At 48.5% G+C, this 15,906-nt stretch overlaps 1 protein-coding gene across 2 annotated transcripts in view; it reads left to right on the top strand.

The window, feature by feature from the left end:
* The first annotated feature begins 618 nt into the window (after positions 1-618).
* The window catches only part of LOC120917008, a 29,255-nt gene continuing 13,967 nt past the window's right edge, over positions 619-15,906 (top strand). The window contains exons 1-4 of one of the 2 annotated variants that reach the window (XM_040327985.1): positions 619-849; positions 4,462-4,812; positions 7,496-7,828; positions 12,180-12,290. In XM_040327985.1, coding sequence (XP_040183919.1) covers positions 768-849; positions 4,462-4,812; positions 7,496-7,828; positions 12,180-12,290 — 877 coding nt within the window. In that variant the 5' untranslated portion in view covers positions 619-767. The remainder of the gene's footprint in view (positions 850-4,461; positions 4,813-7,495; positions 7,829-12,179; positions 12,291-15,906) is intronic. The other variant, XM_040327986.1, reaches the window with a different exon arrangement.

Here is a 15,906-nt window from a genome sequence, read left to right on the forward strand (position 1 = left end):
CTGGGGTAGGTTATGCCACAACGTACAAGTATGCACAGCATATTAGCACATTAGTGTACACTTACATTTTCAGACTGAGCCCTCGGGTGCTGCGATGAATCAGGCGGGGCCTGGACACTTCCATCTTCACCCGGTCTTCCTTCTGGGTTCTGTGCCTTTGGTCACTTGCCTTGGCTGGGCTGCGTTCATGTCATTCCCACGCATTTATTTATTATTTATTACACCCCATTCACACCTCCGCGACAAAACGCCCGACGCCGGCCGCTCGTGCCGCTGGAGGGGAGAATTCCCATTGCTGTCTATGAGATGGTTCACATCTCATAGACGCCGTACACCTGCGGCATGAAAAAAAGTCCCGGACCCTTTTTTTCAGGCGGCATTGGCGTTCGGCCATACAAAGCAATAGGAAGGATTTGTAAAAAAAAAGTTACACTATTCGCGGCAAAATACGCCGCGTACGCGGCGTTACTTGTCGCGGAGGTGTGAATGCAGCCTAAAAGGCCCCACCAAAATCCTCAGCACCAGGCCCATGATGTTCTTAATCTGGCCCTGGTTATAACTATGAGGAAATTTCGCGTAGTGTCATGTTGCATGTTGGCTAATGGGTCGCTCTGTGAACATTAACTAGAATATAAAAGTGAAAGTGCATTCCAGATACAAATTTCCAGCTGGTCTGGAACAAGGAAGGATCATGTCAGTGTGAGAAGCAGGACCGGCCCGATTTAATCCGGAATCTTTAGAAGGATATCCTTGGCAATGAGTCCAAAATGGACCACGAAAAGAAACAAAGAGCTCAAATCTTCGAAGGATTTATTATTTTCTTCTTCCTGATCTTCCGTTCAGAAGCAGGTAAGAATGTCTTCCTCCTCTTCTCTACCGGAAGAGCTCAGCACTTTGCAAACAATAATGAAGAGTTACAATGTAACGTTTTGTTGTAACTTGTTTTGTTTGCTTTCAGGCTTGAAGTAAGATTTATCTTCTTTAAAGAAACTTATTTATTTTGTTTTTACATTATATATAAAGGAAAGATCTCTAACTAGGAACATTAAAGAGGAGTTCCACCCAAATTTGGAACTTCCTCTTAACCCACTCCTCTCCCCCTTACATGCCACATTTGGCATGTAATTTTTTTGGGGGGGGAGTGGGGGCTTCAGCAAGAGTGGGACTTCCTGTCCCACTTCCTCCTTCCTGTAGGCGACTAAGCTTAATCGCCTTCAGGAAGTGGCTGCTGTAGGCGATCGCCTAGGACACGTCACAGGTCCTAGGCGATCTCCTGGCCAATTACACGGCGCGGGGCCGCGCCGCTCGCGCATGCGCAGTGCCGCGCCGCTCACGCTCGCGCATGCGCAGTGGGTGCCCGGCCGTGAAGCCGAAAGCTGTCACGGCCGGGTGCCCACACTGAAGATGAAGACGCCGGCCAGGGAGGGGGGGAGAGGAGCGGAGCCCCGGCCGGCGCGTCGCTGGAGCGCTGGAGCAGGTAAGTGCCTGTTTATTAAAAGCCAGCAGCTACACTTTTTGTTGCTGCTGACTTTTAATAAACATACAAATGGCTGGAACTCCCCTTTAAATAGGAAGTAAACTTGATCTCCATGCCCATGCGTGGTAGCAGTGCCGATCCTGACCTCCCTGGGGCCCTAAGCAAAATGACATGTCACAAGTTGAGAAGCGCGGAGGGGGGCGCTGCTGACAGTGACATGTCACATTACAGATTAAAGTTGAGAAGCGGGGGGAGGGGGTGTCAGTAGCGTACTAAGTGGGGGGCGGGCAGAACAGGGGTGCCACACACTGGGGGGTGTCAGGCCACCACCCCCGTGACTGAAGCGGTGACAGCGCCGCATACTTGGATTGACTTAGGCAGACAGCGCCGCGGCCGCGATACAAGAGGAGGGGGGGTTGCGGGGTGACACGACCGCAGCACCATCCATCCCCTCCTCACAGCCACGGGCTGTCAGTGGTGCTCGGCACTTGACCTGACGCTGACGTCACACAGGCACAGCCATGTGAAACCGCCTCCCCTCCTCTCTGTTTATGTGTACAGAGGGGGAAGGGACCTTCTGTCCATGTGCCATCGCTGCGCTGATCTGAGGTACTAAATGGGGAGGGGGGGTGTTTGCACTATAGGTATGTTTTTACTGAGGGGGGGGGGGTTCACTGATGGGGGGGTTGCACTAAGGGGGGTTTGCACTAAGGGGGGGTTTCACTGAGGGGGGGTGTTTGCACTGGGGGGGTTTGCACTGAGGGGGGGTTGCACTGAGGGTGTCTGCACCGAAGGGGGTCTGTGTAACATGCAGGGGGTCCAGAGTTGTGGGGGCTGTATAATGTAAAGGGGTCCAGAGGTGCAGGGTGTTGTGTAATGTAAAAGGGTCCAGTGGTGCAGGGTGCTGTGTAATGTAAAGGGGTCCAGAGGTGCAGGGTGCTGTGTAATGTAAAACAGTCCAGTGGTGCAGGGGGCTGTGTAATGTAAAGGGGTCCAGAGGTGCAGGGGGCTATGTGATGTAAAGGGATGCAGGGTGCTGTGTAATGTAAAGGGGTCCAGAAGTGCAGGGGGCTATGTGATGTAAAGGGGTACAGGGTGCTGTGTAAGGTAAAGGGGTCCAGAGGTGCAGGGTGCTGTGTAATGTAAAGGGATCCAGAGGTGCAGGGTGCTGTGTAATGTAAAGGGGTGCAGGGGGCTGTGTAATGTAAAGGGGTCCAGAGGTGCAGGGGGCTGTGTAATGTAAAGAGGTGCAGGGGGCTGTGTAATGTAAAGGGGTCCAGTGGTGCAGAGTGCTGTGTAATGAAAGAGGTGCATGGGGGATGTGTAATGTAATGCGGTCCAGAGGTGCAGGGGGCTATGTGATGTAAAAGGGTCCAGAGGTGCAGGGGGATATGTGATGTAAAGTGGTCCAGAGGTGCAGGGTGCTGTGTAATGTGAAGGGGTGCAGAGGGCTGTGTAGTGTAAAAGGGTCCAGAGGTGCAGGGGGCTGTGTAATGTAAAGAGGTGCAGGGGGCTGTGTAATGTAAAGGGGTCCAGAGGTGCAGGGGGCTGTGTAATGTAAAGGGGTCCAGAGGTGCAGGGGGCTGTGTAATGTAAAGGGGTCCAGAGGTGCAGGGGGCTGTGTAATGTAAAAGGGTGCAGAGTTCTGTGTAATGTAAAGAGGTGCAGTTGTGGAGAGGGGTACACAGTAGTAACAAAGAGATTAAAGGATACAGAGGTATGCAGGGAGCACAGTGGGGTGTTTTTACATTTTAACGTGGGGGGTGCCAGATATTGGATCCACCCCGGATGCCAAATGCTGTAGGTACGCCCCTGGGGGGTGTTCTGCTGTCGGAAATTACATCTTACATTAAGACATTAAAGTGACAAGCAGGGGGTGCTGACTTCTTACCTCTTCTCCCATGCAGCCAGTGAGTTCAGAAGCGGGGTGAGGGGCGAAAATTACTTCTCACCAGGCAGGGTCTCTAGTAATTTGGGGGGCCCTCCGCAGCTTGCATAGTGCTTTTATGTAAATTACTCGTGACCCGACGTGATTGACGTTTTTTACGAACGGCGAATGCACCGTCCATGGACATATCCCAGTGTGCATTGCTCCAAAGTACGCCGTTCCGACGTGAACGTAAATTAAGTCCAGCCCGATTCGCCTACGACTTGCGCAAACGACGTAAAAAGATAGGCCTGTTCCGACGTCCATACCTTGCATGGGCTTGCGCCACCTAGGGAGCAGCTTTATCTTTACGCCGGCGTATCTCTAACGTAAACGGCGTAACTAATTGCGACGGGCGCACGTACGTTTCTGAATCAGCGTATCTAGTCATTTGCATATTCTACGCTGAACTCAACGGAAGCGCCACCTAGCGACCAGCGTAAATATGCACCCTAAGATACGACGGCGTAGGAGACTTACGCCGCTCGTATCTTAGCCTAATTTAAGCGTATCTGGTTTCCAGAATACGCTTAAATTTACAACGGCGTAGATTCAGAGTTACGTCGGCGTATCTACTGATACGCCGGCGTAAACGTCTCTATATCCACCTATTTGTGTTATTCTCAAAACTTTTGGCCACTGCCGTTTATGTATCTAGCAGTTTTTTTTAACTGTCACCCAGAAACTTTTCAAAAGATGTACTGTATGTATTCTCTCAACATCAGCCCTGGTTCACACTGGTGCGCTTTGACATGCGATTTGACACGTCAAAACGGCGACATTTGCCGGCAATGGCACCGTCCTAATCGGTGCGACGCCGCGTCTGCGGCGCTGCACTGATTTCAAAAAGAGGTTTCTGTACTACTTTTTGCGATTTCAGCCCGCGATTTACATTGACATCTGCGCAGAAACCTGCACAGATGTCTCTGTAATCGCAGCCCAAATCGGGACTGCCAGCGGGAGTGAAATTACGCGAGTTCGGCTGAACCTGGGCTCAAAGACAGTTTGTCTGCGGTATTATTTTAAATTAACATTTGTCTTTTTTTTTTTCTTGAAGTGTTACAGATCATTGATAATCCGTCACACGTAGAAGCAGCGCTGGGACAAGATGTGACGCTCCCCTGTATTCTAACTGACAGTGATCAACCAATACTGGACCTCGACCTTCTAACGGCTTCAGTACGCTGGGATATGACATTAAATGGCACTGAGCATACAGTATACCTACTGACCAATCACATTTATACAGTACATAGAAATAACTCTAAAATAGAGGAGAATGAATTCAGAAGAGGCATCGCCAGTCTCAGTATGCGGGACGTCCTGGAAAGTGATGAAGGGGAGTACACCTGTTCTGTTTATGTGACACCCAATAAATGGACTGCCAAAATCAATGTACAGGTGTCAGGTAAGTGACATCCATTAACCACTTAAGACCCGGACCATTATGCAGGTAAAGGACCTGGCCCCTTTTTGCGATTCGGCACTGCGTCGCTTTAATTGACAATTGCGCGGTCGTGCCACGTGGCTCCCAAACAAAATTGGCGCCCTTTTTTTCCCACAAACAGAGCTTTCTTTTGGTGGTATTTGATCACCTCTGCGGCTTTTATTTTTTTGCGCTATAAACAAAAATAGAGCGACAATTTTGAAAAAAATGCAATATTTTTAACTTTTTGCTATAATAAATATCCACAAAAAAAGATATACATTTATTTTTTTCCCTCAGTTTAGACCGATATGTATTCTTCTACCTATTTTTGGTAAAAAAAAAAAAAAATTCTACTACTAATGGCGGCGATCAGTGATTTTATTCGTGACTGCGACATTATGGCGGGCACATCGGACACTTTTGACACATTTTTGGGACCATTGTCATTTTCACAGCGAAAAGTGCTATAAAAATGAACCGATTACTGTGAAAATGACAATGGCAGTGAAGTGGTTAACCACTAGGTGGCGCTAAGGGGTTAAGTTTGCCCTAAGCGAGTGATTCTTACTGTAGGGGAACCGACGATCAGTGTCACTGCCACAGTGAAGAACGGGAAAGCTGTGTTTACACACACCTCTCCCCGTTCTACAGCTCGTCGTGGATCGCCGTAACTCCTAATTTGCATACCCGACGCTGGTTTACGACGCAAACTCCCCCCAGCCGCGGCCGCGGTACTGCATCCTAAGATCCTACGGTGTAAAACAATTACACCTGTCGGATCTTAGGGCTATCTATGCGTAACTGAGTCTATGAATCAGTCGCATAGATGCTCTGAGAGATACGACGGCGTATCTCCGCTGTAAATCTGGGCCATAGTGTGTAGTAAAATCAGAGGAAGCCAATTCAGCTAGGGTTGCCACCTTTTCATCAAGACAAACCTGAACACTTTAGCAATTTTTTTTTGCAGTTTACACTATAGGATTGTAAAAGACCTGGGACACATTTGGGTGCCCCAATAAGTGTAGTATTGCTGCACATGTAGCATCCGTGATGAACAGTGGGTGTGGCCAAATTGTGTTTCTAATGGTAGAAGCTTAAAGCAGTTGTAAAGAAAAAAAATGTTCACCTCTATGCATTAAGGTGAAAAAACATCTGAAGATGACGGCCCCCGAGCCCCCGTTTTACTTACCTGACCCGTCGAAAGTCCCGCGCTCGGTCCCGAGATCCTCTTCGCCACTCAGCCTGGCCGCTGATTGGCTAGGGCGGATGGATTGAGAGCAGCGCAGCCATTGGCTGGCGCTGCTGTCAATCACATCCAGTGACGCGGCGCGCCGAGGGGCGGGCCGAGTGATACAGCGAGCAGCTATGGCCGCCCGCTGTATCATGGGAGCGCTCCCGCATATAATCACCACCATGCGAGCTCTCTCGCATGACTGTGGTCAGTACTTGCGGGAAGGACCAGAGACAGCCGCCGAGGGACCCTAGAAGACCAGGATCGGGCCCACTCTGTGCAAAACGAACTCCACAGTGGAGGTAAGTATAACATGTTTGTTATTTTAAAGGCAAAAAAATGTTTACTTTATTAATATTTAATATTACTTTATTAACCCGTTAACTGCTTGCCGACCAGCCGCCGCAGTTATACGGTGGCAGGTCGGCTCTGCTGGGCGAGAACCCGTAATATAACCTCATGTCACCTCGCCCAGCAGCCAATAGGGGCGCAGGCCCCCCGCTCGCCCCCGACTCCCGTGCGCGTGCCCGGCGGGCGCGATCGCCACCGGGCACCCACGAATACTCATTACAGAGCGGGGACCACACAGCTCCCGGTCCTGTCAGGGGAGAAATGCCTGACCGTCTGTTCATACAATGTATGAACAGCGATCAGTCATTTCCCCCAGTGAGGCCACCCCCCCTACAGTTAGAACACACCTAGGGAACATACTTAACCCCTTACCCGCCCCCTAGTGTTAACCCCTTCCCTGCCAGTGGCATTTTTATAGTAATCCAATGCATTTTTATAGCACTGATCGCTATAAAAATGCCAATAGTCCCAAAAATGTGTCAAAAGTGTCCGAAGTGTCCGCCATAATGTCGCATTACCGAAAAAAAATCGCTGATCGCCGCCATTACCAGTAAAAAAATTTTTTTTATAAAAATGCCATAAAACTACCCCCTATTTTGTAAACGCTATAACTTTTGCGCAAACCAATCAATAAACGCTTATTGCGATTTTTTTTTTTAACGAAAAATATGTAGAAGAATACGTATTGTCCTAAACTGAGGGAAAAAATTGTTTTTTTTATATTTTTGGGGGATATTTATTATATCAAAAAGTAAAAAATAATTTTTTTTTTTCTAAATTGTCGCTCAATTTTTGTTTATAGCGCAAACAATAAAAACCGCAGAGGTGATCAAATACCACCAAAAGAAAGCTCTATTTGTGGGGGAAAAAAAGGACGCCAATTTCGTTTGGGAGCCGCGACGCACGACCGCGCAATTGTCAGTTAAAGCGACGCAGTGCCGAATCGCAAAAAGGGGCAAGGTCCTTAACCTGCATAATGGTCCGGGGGTTAAGTGGTTAAGGTGAAAAAACACGAAGCTTTACAATGTTTCCGCGTTCATGGAATGAAAATCAATAATTAATCATGTTTTGTTTTTGCAGCTAGACCAGCTATTGCTCTAACATTCTATGAACTTACCGTTGAACCCGACCATGAGAGATCTGTTGTGTGTGAAGTCGGCAGGTTTTACCCCAAATCTATTACAATAAGATGGTTTAAGTCCAGCAAAGGTTCCAATGACAGAAGAGCTCTGGATAAAGACACCTGCAATAGTGTGCCGGCTGAGAACAGCGATGGGACCTTCAATGCCACCAGCCTCATAGTTGTAAAACCCTCCAGCACAAAAGAAGATGGAGATATATATTCCTGCATTGTGAGCCACAGATCCTTCAACAATAATGATGAGGAGTTGAATTTTACTCTGAAGGTTAAAGGTAATTAGAAGAGGATTAGAGCTGTAACCCTGTTCTGCTTTAACTGACAACATATATAGATTGAAGCTCTTCCCTTTGATCTGCAGATTAATGAAACAGAATAAATACAAAATTAACAATGTTACTTTGTATCACTCCATCTCCTCTAACAATGTTTATAAACACTGTGTAAGGCAGTCCAGTTGTTGAAAGTAGCTTCTGTTACCGCTACTTTTTTTTACACTGCAACACCCGGCTGTCGTTTTGACAGCTGGGAATTGCCAGCAAGTGTGTGTGTGGGGAAGGAGGGGGAGCAGCAAAACAGAAGAATGAGGCATACTATTACTATGTCATGTATACTTTGGGGTAGATTCAGGTAGGGGTGCGCACTGATACGGCGGCACATCGTATCGTCTTTACGCTACGCCGCCGTAAATTACAGTATCAAGCGCTGTATTCACGAAGCACTTGCTCTGTAATTTGCGGCGGCGTAGCGTAAAAGGGGCCGGCGTAAGCGCGCGTAATTCAAATGATCCGGTAGGGGGCGTGGACCATTTAAATTAGGCGCGTTCCCGCGCCTGAACGTACTGCGCATGCGCCGTCCCTAAAATTTCCCGACGTGCATTGCGGTAAATGACGTCGCAAGGACGTCATTGGTTTCGACGTGAACGTAAATGGCGTCCAGCGCCATTCACGGACGACTTACGCAAACGACGTCAAATTTTCAAATCGCGACGCGGGAACGACGTCCATACTTAACATTGGCTGCGCCTCCTAATAGCAGGAGCAGCCTTACGCCGAAAACGAGTTACGCAAACGACGTAAAAAACTACCGCCGGGCCCACGTACGTTTGTGAATCGGCGTAAGTATGTAATTTGCATACTCTACGCTGACAACTACGGAAGCGCCACCTAGCGGCCAGCGTGAGAATGCACCCTAAGATACGACGGCGTAAGAGACTTATGCCAGTCGTATCTTAGGCTAATGTCGGCGTATCTACTTTCTGAATACAGAAAGTAGATACGCCGGCGCAGCTTAGCAATTACGCGGCGTATCTATGGATACGCCGGCGTAATTGTTCTGTGAATCTACCCCAGTGATAACTTTTGAGTGTGTATAGAATGCCCGTGGTCCACAACTAGTTAATCAAATAAGCCACACCCACTTTGTTTGCTGCTTTGCACCCTGCTATTTGATCACCCTGGTAATCTTAGTGCTAGGTTGACATCTCTGTATGTGATTCACTCCATGTGACAGAGCTGGTCCAATTAGTGCTGTCTTCAGGGAGTGCATGTTTCAATGTATGTAACGATTCCAGTGGCTCAGTGAACCCCGGCATGTGATCAGGGCCGGCCTTAGGTGTTCAGGCGCCCTGTGCGAGCTAATCCTGTGGCGCCCCCCCCCCCATCTTTACCCCTCGCCCCCTGGTCACCTAAACATACACAAAGAAGCTGTCCAGGGGCCCCTTTATCCTATGCTAGGAGCTTGGGGAGCGACAGTGAGGAGGAAGAGGTGAGGCAAGAGTCAGCGGCGCCCCTAGGTGGCAGTGCGCCCTAGGCGGCTGCCTTCCTAATCCGCCTAGTGCCATCGCTGCCCGGCCCTGCTGCGACTCACATTCTGCGAGCTGTGATGGCCGCACGGCGCCCCTGTTGCCCATGGCGCCCTGTGCGGCCGCACAGCTCGCACACCCCCAAAGGCCAGCCCTGCATGTGATCTGTTGTCTAGGACAGTCATTCTCAACCACTGGATTGTGGCCCAATGCCACGGCCATCCCTCTCCCAGGCCTCCAGCCAACTGCAGATCCCTTATCCTTTGATAGTGCCTCCCAGCTTCCATGGTGTCCCCCAAACCTTTCATAGTGGCCCACAGTCCCCCCTGAAAACTTTGCTTACAGCACAAATCAAACCAGGATCCTAACAACATTGCCTGATCCAGCACACCTCACATGGATGCTGCCGTTTTCTGGCCTCTTTCTCAAAGTACCAGTGGCGGCTGCTGAAGTTTTAGGATGGGGTGGGGGGGGGGGTGGGGGCGCCAGAACCACTCTGATCAGATCTGTGGGAGCTGCCGGGAGACAAGCTGCCACCTGTAAACACAGAAGCCAGACTTCTGTGTTTACAAGTAATAGTGGTGAACAGGGAGCAGAGGGCCATATTCTGAGTAACTCTCCGCCAGCTTCGCTTAGGGCACTTACACTCCGCTGTCCCAACTTACTGGAGCAGGTGCTGTATTCCCCAACCACTTGCTCCATAAGTTGGGACAGCGGAGTGTAAATGTCCCGGCGTAGCCTGGCGGATCTCCAAGGGGGCGGCTTCTATTCAAATGAAGCGCGCCCCCGATGCTAAAGAACTGGGCATGCGCCGGGCTGCAAAAAGCCCAGTGCGCATGCTCCAGTTCTCGGCGGAAAACGTCAATGACGCCGACGTGTGCGTCATTGACGTAAAGTCGTATTCAAGAACGACTTACGTAAACGACGTATTCGACGAAAAAACACGACGGGGACCCGACGCCATCCGTAACATGGCCTACGCGAGACTTGCGGAAACTTACCCCTCATATAGCAGGGGTAAGTTTCCGCTTACGCAAACGACGTTAGCGACGGTTACGCGACGCGAACTCGTTCGGGAATCGGCGTAGAAGGATCATTTGCATATGCAAATGACTCCTTCACGTAAATGCCATCTAGCGGCGGCCGGGGTCATTGCATTTAAGATCCGCCAGTGTAAGATGGCGGATCTTAAGTGTATCTATGCAAAAATGATTCTGAGAATCAGGAGCATAGATACACTGGCCAAAAAAGGGAGTTACGATGGAGTATCTGACTTACTCCATCGTAACTTCTATGAGAATATGGCCCAGAGTTCCAGCTGAAAAAAAACAGTTTTCTGTCGCTCTCACTGAGATGTTTACTAGCTGTGTCAACCAAATAAGAAACAAAGTTGGACACGCTCATCATTTTTGTTAAAGTGGTTGTAGACCGTTACTCGGCGAAGTGACTGGCCCCAGGTGATACACAGAAGGTGAGACAAGTCCTCCTACATAAGTTGTACCTGTTTATCTGCAGCTATTGGTCCTGTACATCCTATCACAACTCAGAGATGAAAAGGATTTTTCAGACTCACAAAGCAGGGGGTAGGGAATTGTAGTTACGCACTGTACACAAGCTCTGAAAGCTGGTTGGAGGGAAAGGACACCCCCCTTCACGCAGCACTCAGGAACAGAGCTGAGGCTGTCAATCACAGGCTGTGTGTTGGTGCTCCCTCCCCTGTCAGATTTTTAGCCTTTGGAGTCAGGAAGACTTGTCATAAGTGACCCCTGTCCAAAACAGGGGAACTAGACAGCAGTGAGAAATGACACTTAGGGGGTTGTTTACTAAAACTGCAAAAAAAAAAAAAAAGTGCAAAAATCTGGAGCAGCTCTGCATAGAAACCAATCATCTTCCAGGTTTTACTGTCAAAGCTTAACTGAAGAAGCTGAAGTTAGAAGCTGATTGGCTCCCATGCACAGCTGCACCACATTCTGAGTGCTCCAGGTGTGGTAAATGTCTGCTTTGAAGAGTAAACACTACAGAAATATGTGTTTTGTTCAGATTTCATGTCTGAGGATTAGCCCCGGTTCACACCTGTGCGGCTTTGAAATCGCACTACTTCAGCACAAAGCCGCAGAGTAGTGCGACCTTCGACTTCATTGCGGCTTGCGATTTAAAGTGGTTGTAAACCCACTTTTTTTACTTTTACCTACAGGTAAGCCTATAACAAGGCTTACCTGTAGGTAAGGAGAATATTCCCCTCGCAATGCGGTGCATGCGCAGGGGGATCTACGGCGAAAGGACCGGCAGCCGCCGGACCTTGCCGAGTTTTAAATCTCCCGCGCGCACGCGCGGGAGTGACGTCATCGCCGCTCCAGCCAATCACAGCGCTGGAGCGGCGATACCCGGAAGACACGCCGAGGCAAGATGAAATCTCGCTTGGCGTGGACCAGGTAAGTGCTACACACCTCGTTCCGAGGTAAGTATTTCATAATGAGCTAATATGCGGTGCATACTAGCTGATTATGACTTTTGCCTTACAGGAGAAAAAAATAAATAAAAATTTCATGCGGGTTTACAACCGCTTTAATTGAACAGAAGTCTATGCAAGTCACAATGAAATCCCCAAAAAGTAGTGCAGGAACCTTTTTCAGAGTCGATGCAACTCGAGTCACAATGGTTTGAACAGTTCCATTGCCGGCAATGAAGTGCGACTTGTCGTGCGGTTTTGAACTGTCAAATCACATGGCAAATCGCACCAGTGTAAACCAGTGTGAACCAGTGTGAACCAGGGCTTACAACCACTTTAACTTTGTCTTGTTTTTGTTTTTTTACCATTACAGAACAGCCCACCACCTCTTCGGTGATCCCCATTACAATTTTTGTTAGTATTGTTGTTTTCTTTCTATTGCTTGTGGCGGCAGCACTCTGGATAGTATTTTTTTATAAAAAAGGTAAGGATGTATCAATGCTATGATCAAAACTACAGACAAATTAATATGCAGGATCTTCTATTTAAAAAAAAGAGATAAATATATAATAAATTGGGGATTATTGATAAAAGAAAGTCAGAAAACAAAAGCAAGAGATATTTAAAATGATACATAGATAGATAGACATATAGGGCCAGATTCACGTATCTGGGCGTATCTTTATTTGGGCGTAGCGTATCCTATTTACGCTACGCCGCCGCAGCTTAGACAGGCAAGCGCAGTATTCACAAAGCACTTGCTCCGTAAGTTGCGGCGGCGTAGCGTAAATCGGCCGGCGTAAGCCCGCCTAATTCAAATGTGGAAGAGGTGGGCGTGTTTTATTAAAATGAGCCGTGACCCCAGGTAAATGACACGCCGATCGTATGGCGCATGCGCGCGCATGCTCAGTATCACGTCAGATTTACGCCCTAAGATACGCCAGGCCCAATGCCTGTGACGTGAACGTAACCTACGCACAGCCCCATTCACGTACGACTTATGTAAACGACGTAAAAAGATACGCTTGCCGACGTCCATACTTTGCATTGGCTGCACCTCATATAGCAGGGGTAACTTTACGCCGGACATAAGCCTAACGTAAACGGCGTATCTAGCTCATTTACATATTCAAGGCGTAAATCTATGGAAGCGCCCCTAGCGGCCAGCGTAAATATGCACCCTAGATATGACGGCGTACTAAGACTTACGTCGGTCGGCTGAAGCCATATTTCAGGCGTATCTTGTTCCCAGAATACCGCGCAGAGATACGACGGCGCAACTTTTAAATTGCAAATTCAAATTCAATAGATACGCCAGCGTAACTGGATCGTGAATCTGGCCCATACACTATATTACCAAAAGTATTGGGACGCCTGCCTTTACACACGGGAACTTTAATGGCATCCCAGTCTTAGTCCGGAGGGTTCAATATTGAGTTGGCCCCGCCCTTTGCAGCTATAACATCTTCACCTCTTCTGGGAAGGCCGTCCACAAGGTTTAGGAGGGTGTCTATGGGAATTTTGACGAAGAGCATTTGTGAGGTCAGACACTGAGCCATTCAACACACAGCCATTAATGTCTAAACCGCTGGCAACAAAAGTGAGGACACCCCTAAGTGAAAATGTCCACATTGGGCCCAATTAGCCATTTTCCCTCCCCGGTGTCATGTGACTCGTTAGTGTTACACGGTCTCAGGTGTGAATGGGGAGCAGGTGTGTTAAATTTGGTGTTATCGCTCTCACTCTCTCATACTGGTCACTGGAAGTTCAACATGGCACCTCATGGCAAAGAACTCTCTGAGGATCTGAAAAAAGAATTGTTGCTCTACATAAAGATGGCCTAGGCCAGGGATATGCAATTAGTGGACCTCCAGCTGTTGCGAAACTACAAGTCCCATCATACCTCTGCCTCTCGGTGTCATGCTTGTGGCTGTAAGAGTCTTGCTAAGCCTCATGGGACTTGTAGTTTTGCAACAGCTGGAGGTGCGCTAATTACATATCCCTGGCCTACAGGGCCGGCCCTATGATGGGACCGGGTGGTACCATGGGTACCAGGCAGCACTTTTAGGGGGGCAGCATACTGATGCCCACCAGCCCGTTCCGCTACACAAATAAAATTGATGTCCTTTTTTTCCCACAAATAGAGCTTTCTTTTGGTGATATTTGATCACCTCTGCGGTTTTTATTTTTTGTGCTATAAATATATATATTTTTTAACTTTTTGCTATAATAAATATCCCCAAAATTTAGAAAAATAAACAATTTTCTTCAGTTTAGGCCAATATGTATTCTTCTACATATTTTTGGTACAAAAAAAAGAAAAACAATTAGCGTACATTGATTAGTTTGCGCAAAAGACATTGTGGCTGCCGGCAATTCACAGATCCCTTTATACTCCTGGATACATGTATAGAGCCCATGGCAGGTCCTTTTATACGCCTATATGCATGTATAGAGCCATGACAGGTCCTCTTTATAGTCCTATATACATGTATAGAGCCATGACGGGTCCCCTTTAGTTATCATGATATAAAATAATGAATGTGGGGGCCTTTTGGTTGGCGAGATTTTTTTTCTGGGGGGGGGGGGGGCAGCATTTTATTCTTGGTCCCAGGCAGCACAATGTCTTGGGCCGGCACTGCTGGCCTAGGCTATAAGAAGATTGGCAAGACCCTGAAACTGAGCTGCAGCACGGTGGCCAAGACCATACAGCGGTTTAACAGGAGAGGTTCCCCTCAGAACAGGCCTCGCCATGGTCCACCAAGGAAGTTGAGGTCACGTGCTCAGCGTCAGCGAGGTTGTCTTTGGGAAATAGACGTATGAGTACTGCCAGCATTGCTGCAGAGGTTGAAGGGGTGGGGGGGTCAGCCTGTCAGTGGCCAAACCATACACCGCACACTGCATCAAATTGGTCTGCATGGCTGTCGTTCCAGAAGGAAGCTTCTTCTAAAGATGATGCACAAGAAAGCCTGAAAACAGTTTGCCGAAGACAAGCAGACTAAGGACATGGATTACTGGAACCGTGTCCTGTGGACTGATGAGACCAAGATAAAGGTATTTGGTGTCAGATGGTGTCAAGCGTGTGTGGCGGCAACCAGGTGAGTAGGACAAAGACAAGTGTGTCTTGCAAGGTCTCCAACATCCACCAGCTCCGTGATGTCGTCATGGAGGAGGGGAAGAGGACTCCAGTGGCAACCTGTGAAGCTCTGGTGACCTCCATGCCCAAGAGGGTTAAGGCAGTGCTGGAAAATAATGGCGGCCACACAAAATATTGACACTTTGGGTCCAATTTGGACATTTTCACTTAGGGGTGTACTCACTTTTGTTGCCAGCGGTTTAGACATTAATGGCTGCGTGTTGAGTTATTTTTAGGCGACGGCAAATTTACACTATTTGATGTGATTTGGAGGGTGTGTGTAGGGGGAGGGGTTTTGTAGGGTTGTGGTTAAGTTCCAGCACCTATTGTTTGAGAAAAAAAAGCCCTGGTGACAACACAGGAAAAATTAAGACAGTTGTCACCCCATAACAGGAAGTGCCCGAACATTGGCCACCAGTTATTCTTTCTAATGCCCTGTACACTAGGGTGACCAGACATCCCCAGTTTCAGGGGACAGTCCCCTGATTGAGGACACTGTCCCCGGACCAAGTCTGTCCCTGGTTTTGTCCCCAGATTGGATTTAATAGGGGGCCGGGGCAATTTCAAAGACAATCAGTGCAGAATTAAAATGAAAAAAATAGAATTACACACCCCGCTCCGCCGTGCCTACTAGCAAAGGGGGGGTGTATTTTTCCCATTATCTGTGGCCCTTTCTGATGATCATGTGCTGGTCGGAGTGGAGGGAATATTTCTTCAGTTTCGGGCGCATGCCCATTCAGCTCCGCTCACATGTTCTTCTGCCTTGGCTCAAATCCCGGCCAGCCACCTGCCTATCTCCTTGCCTTCCCTGGCGGAGTGATCTTCCTCCGCTCCCCATCCAGTAGTAGCCTGGGGCCCGAAGAGTAAGACTTGAGAGGCTGTGAGGCGGGCGGCGACGGGTAGAGAGTCGCTGATTGTTGCCGTTACTAGTAAAGAAAAAATATGTCCCCGGATTTCATTTAAA

The sequence above is a fragment of the Rana temporaria genome, chromosome 11 (assembly GCF_905171775.1).
Source record: "Rana temporaria chromosome 11, aRanTem1.1, whole genome shotgun sequence".
NCBI classification, from domain to species: Eukaryota; Metazoa; Chordata; class Amphibia; order Anura; family Ranidae; genus Rana; species Rana temporaria.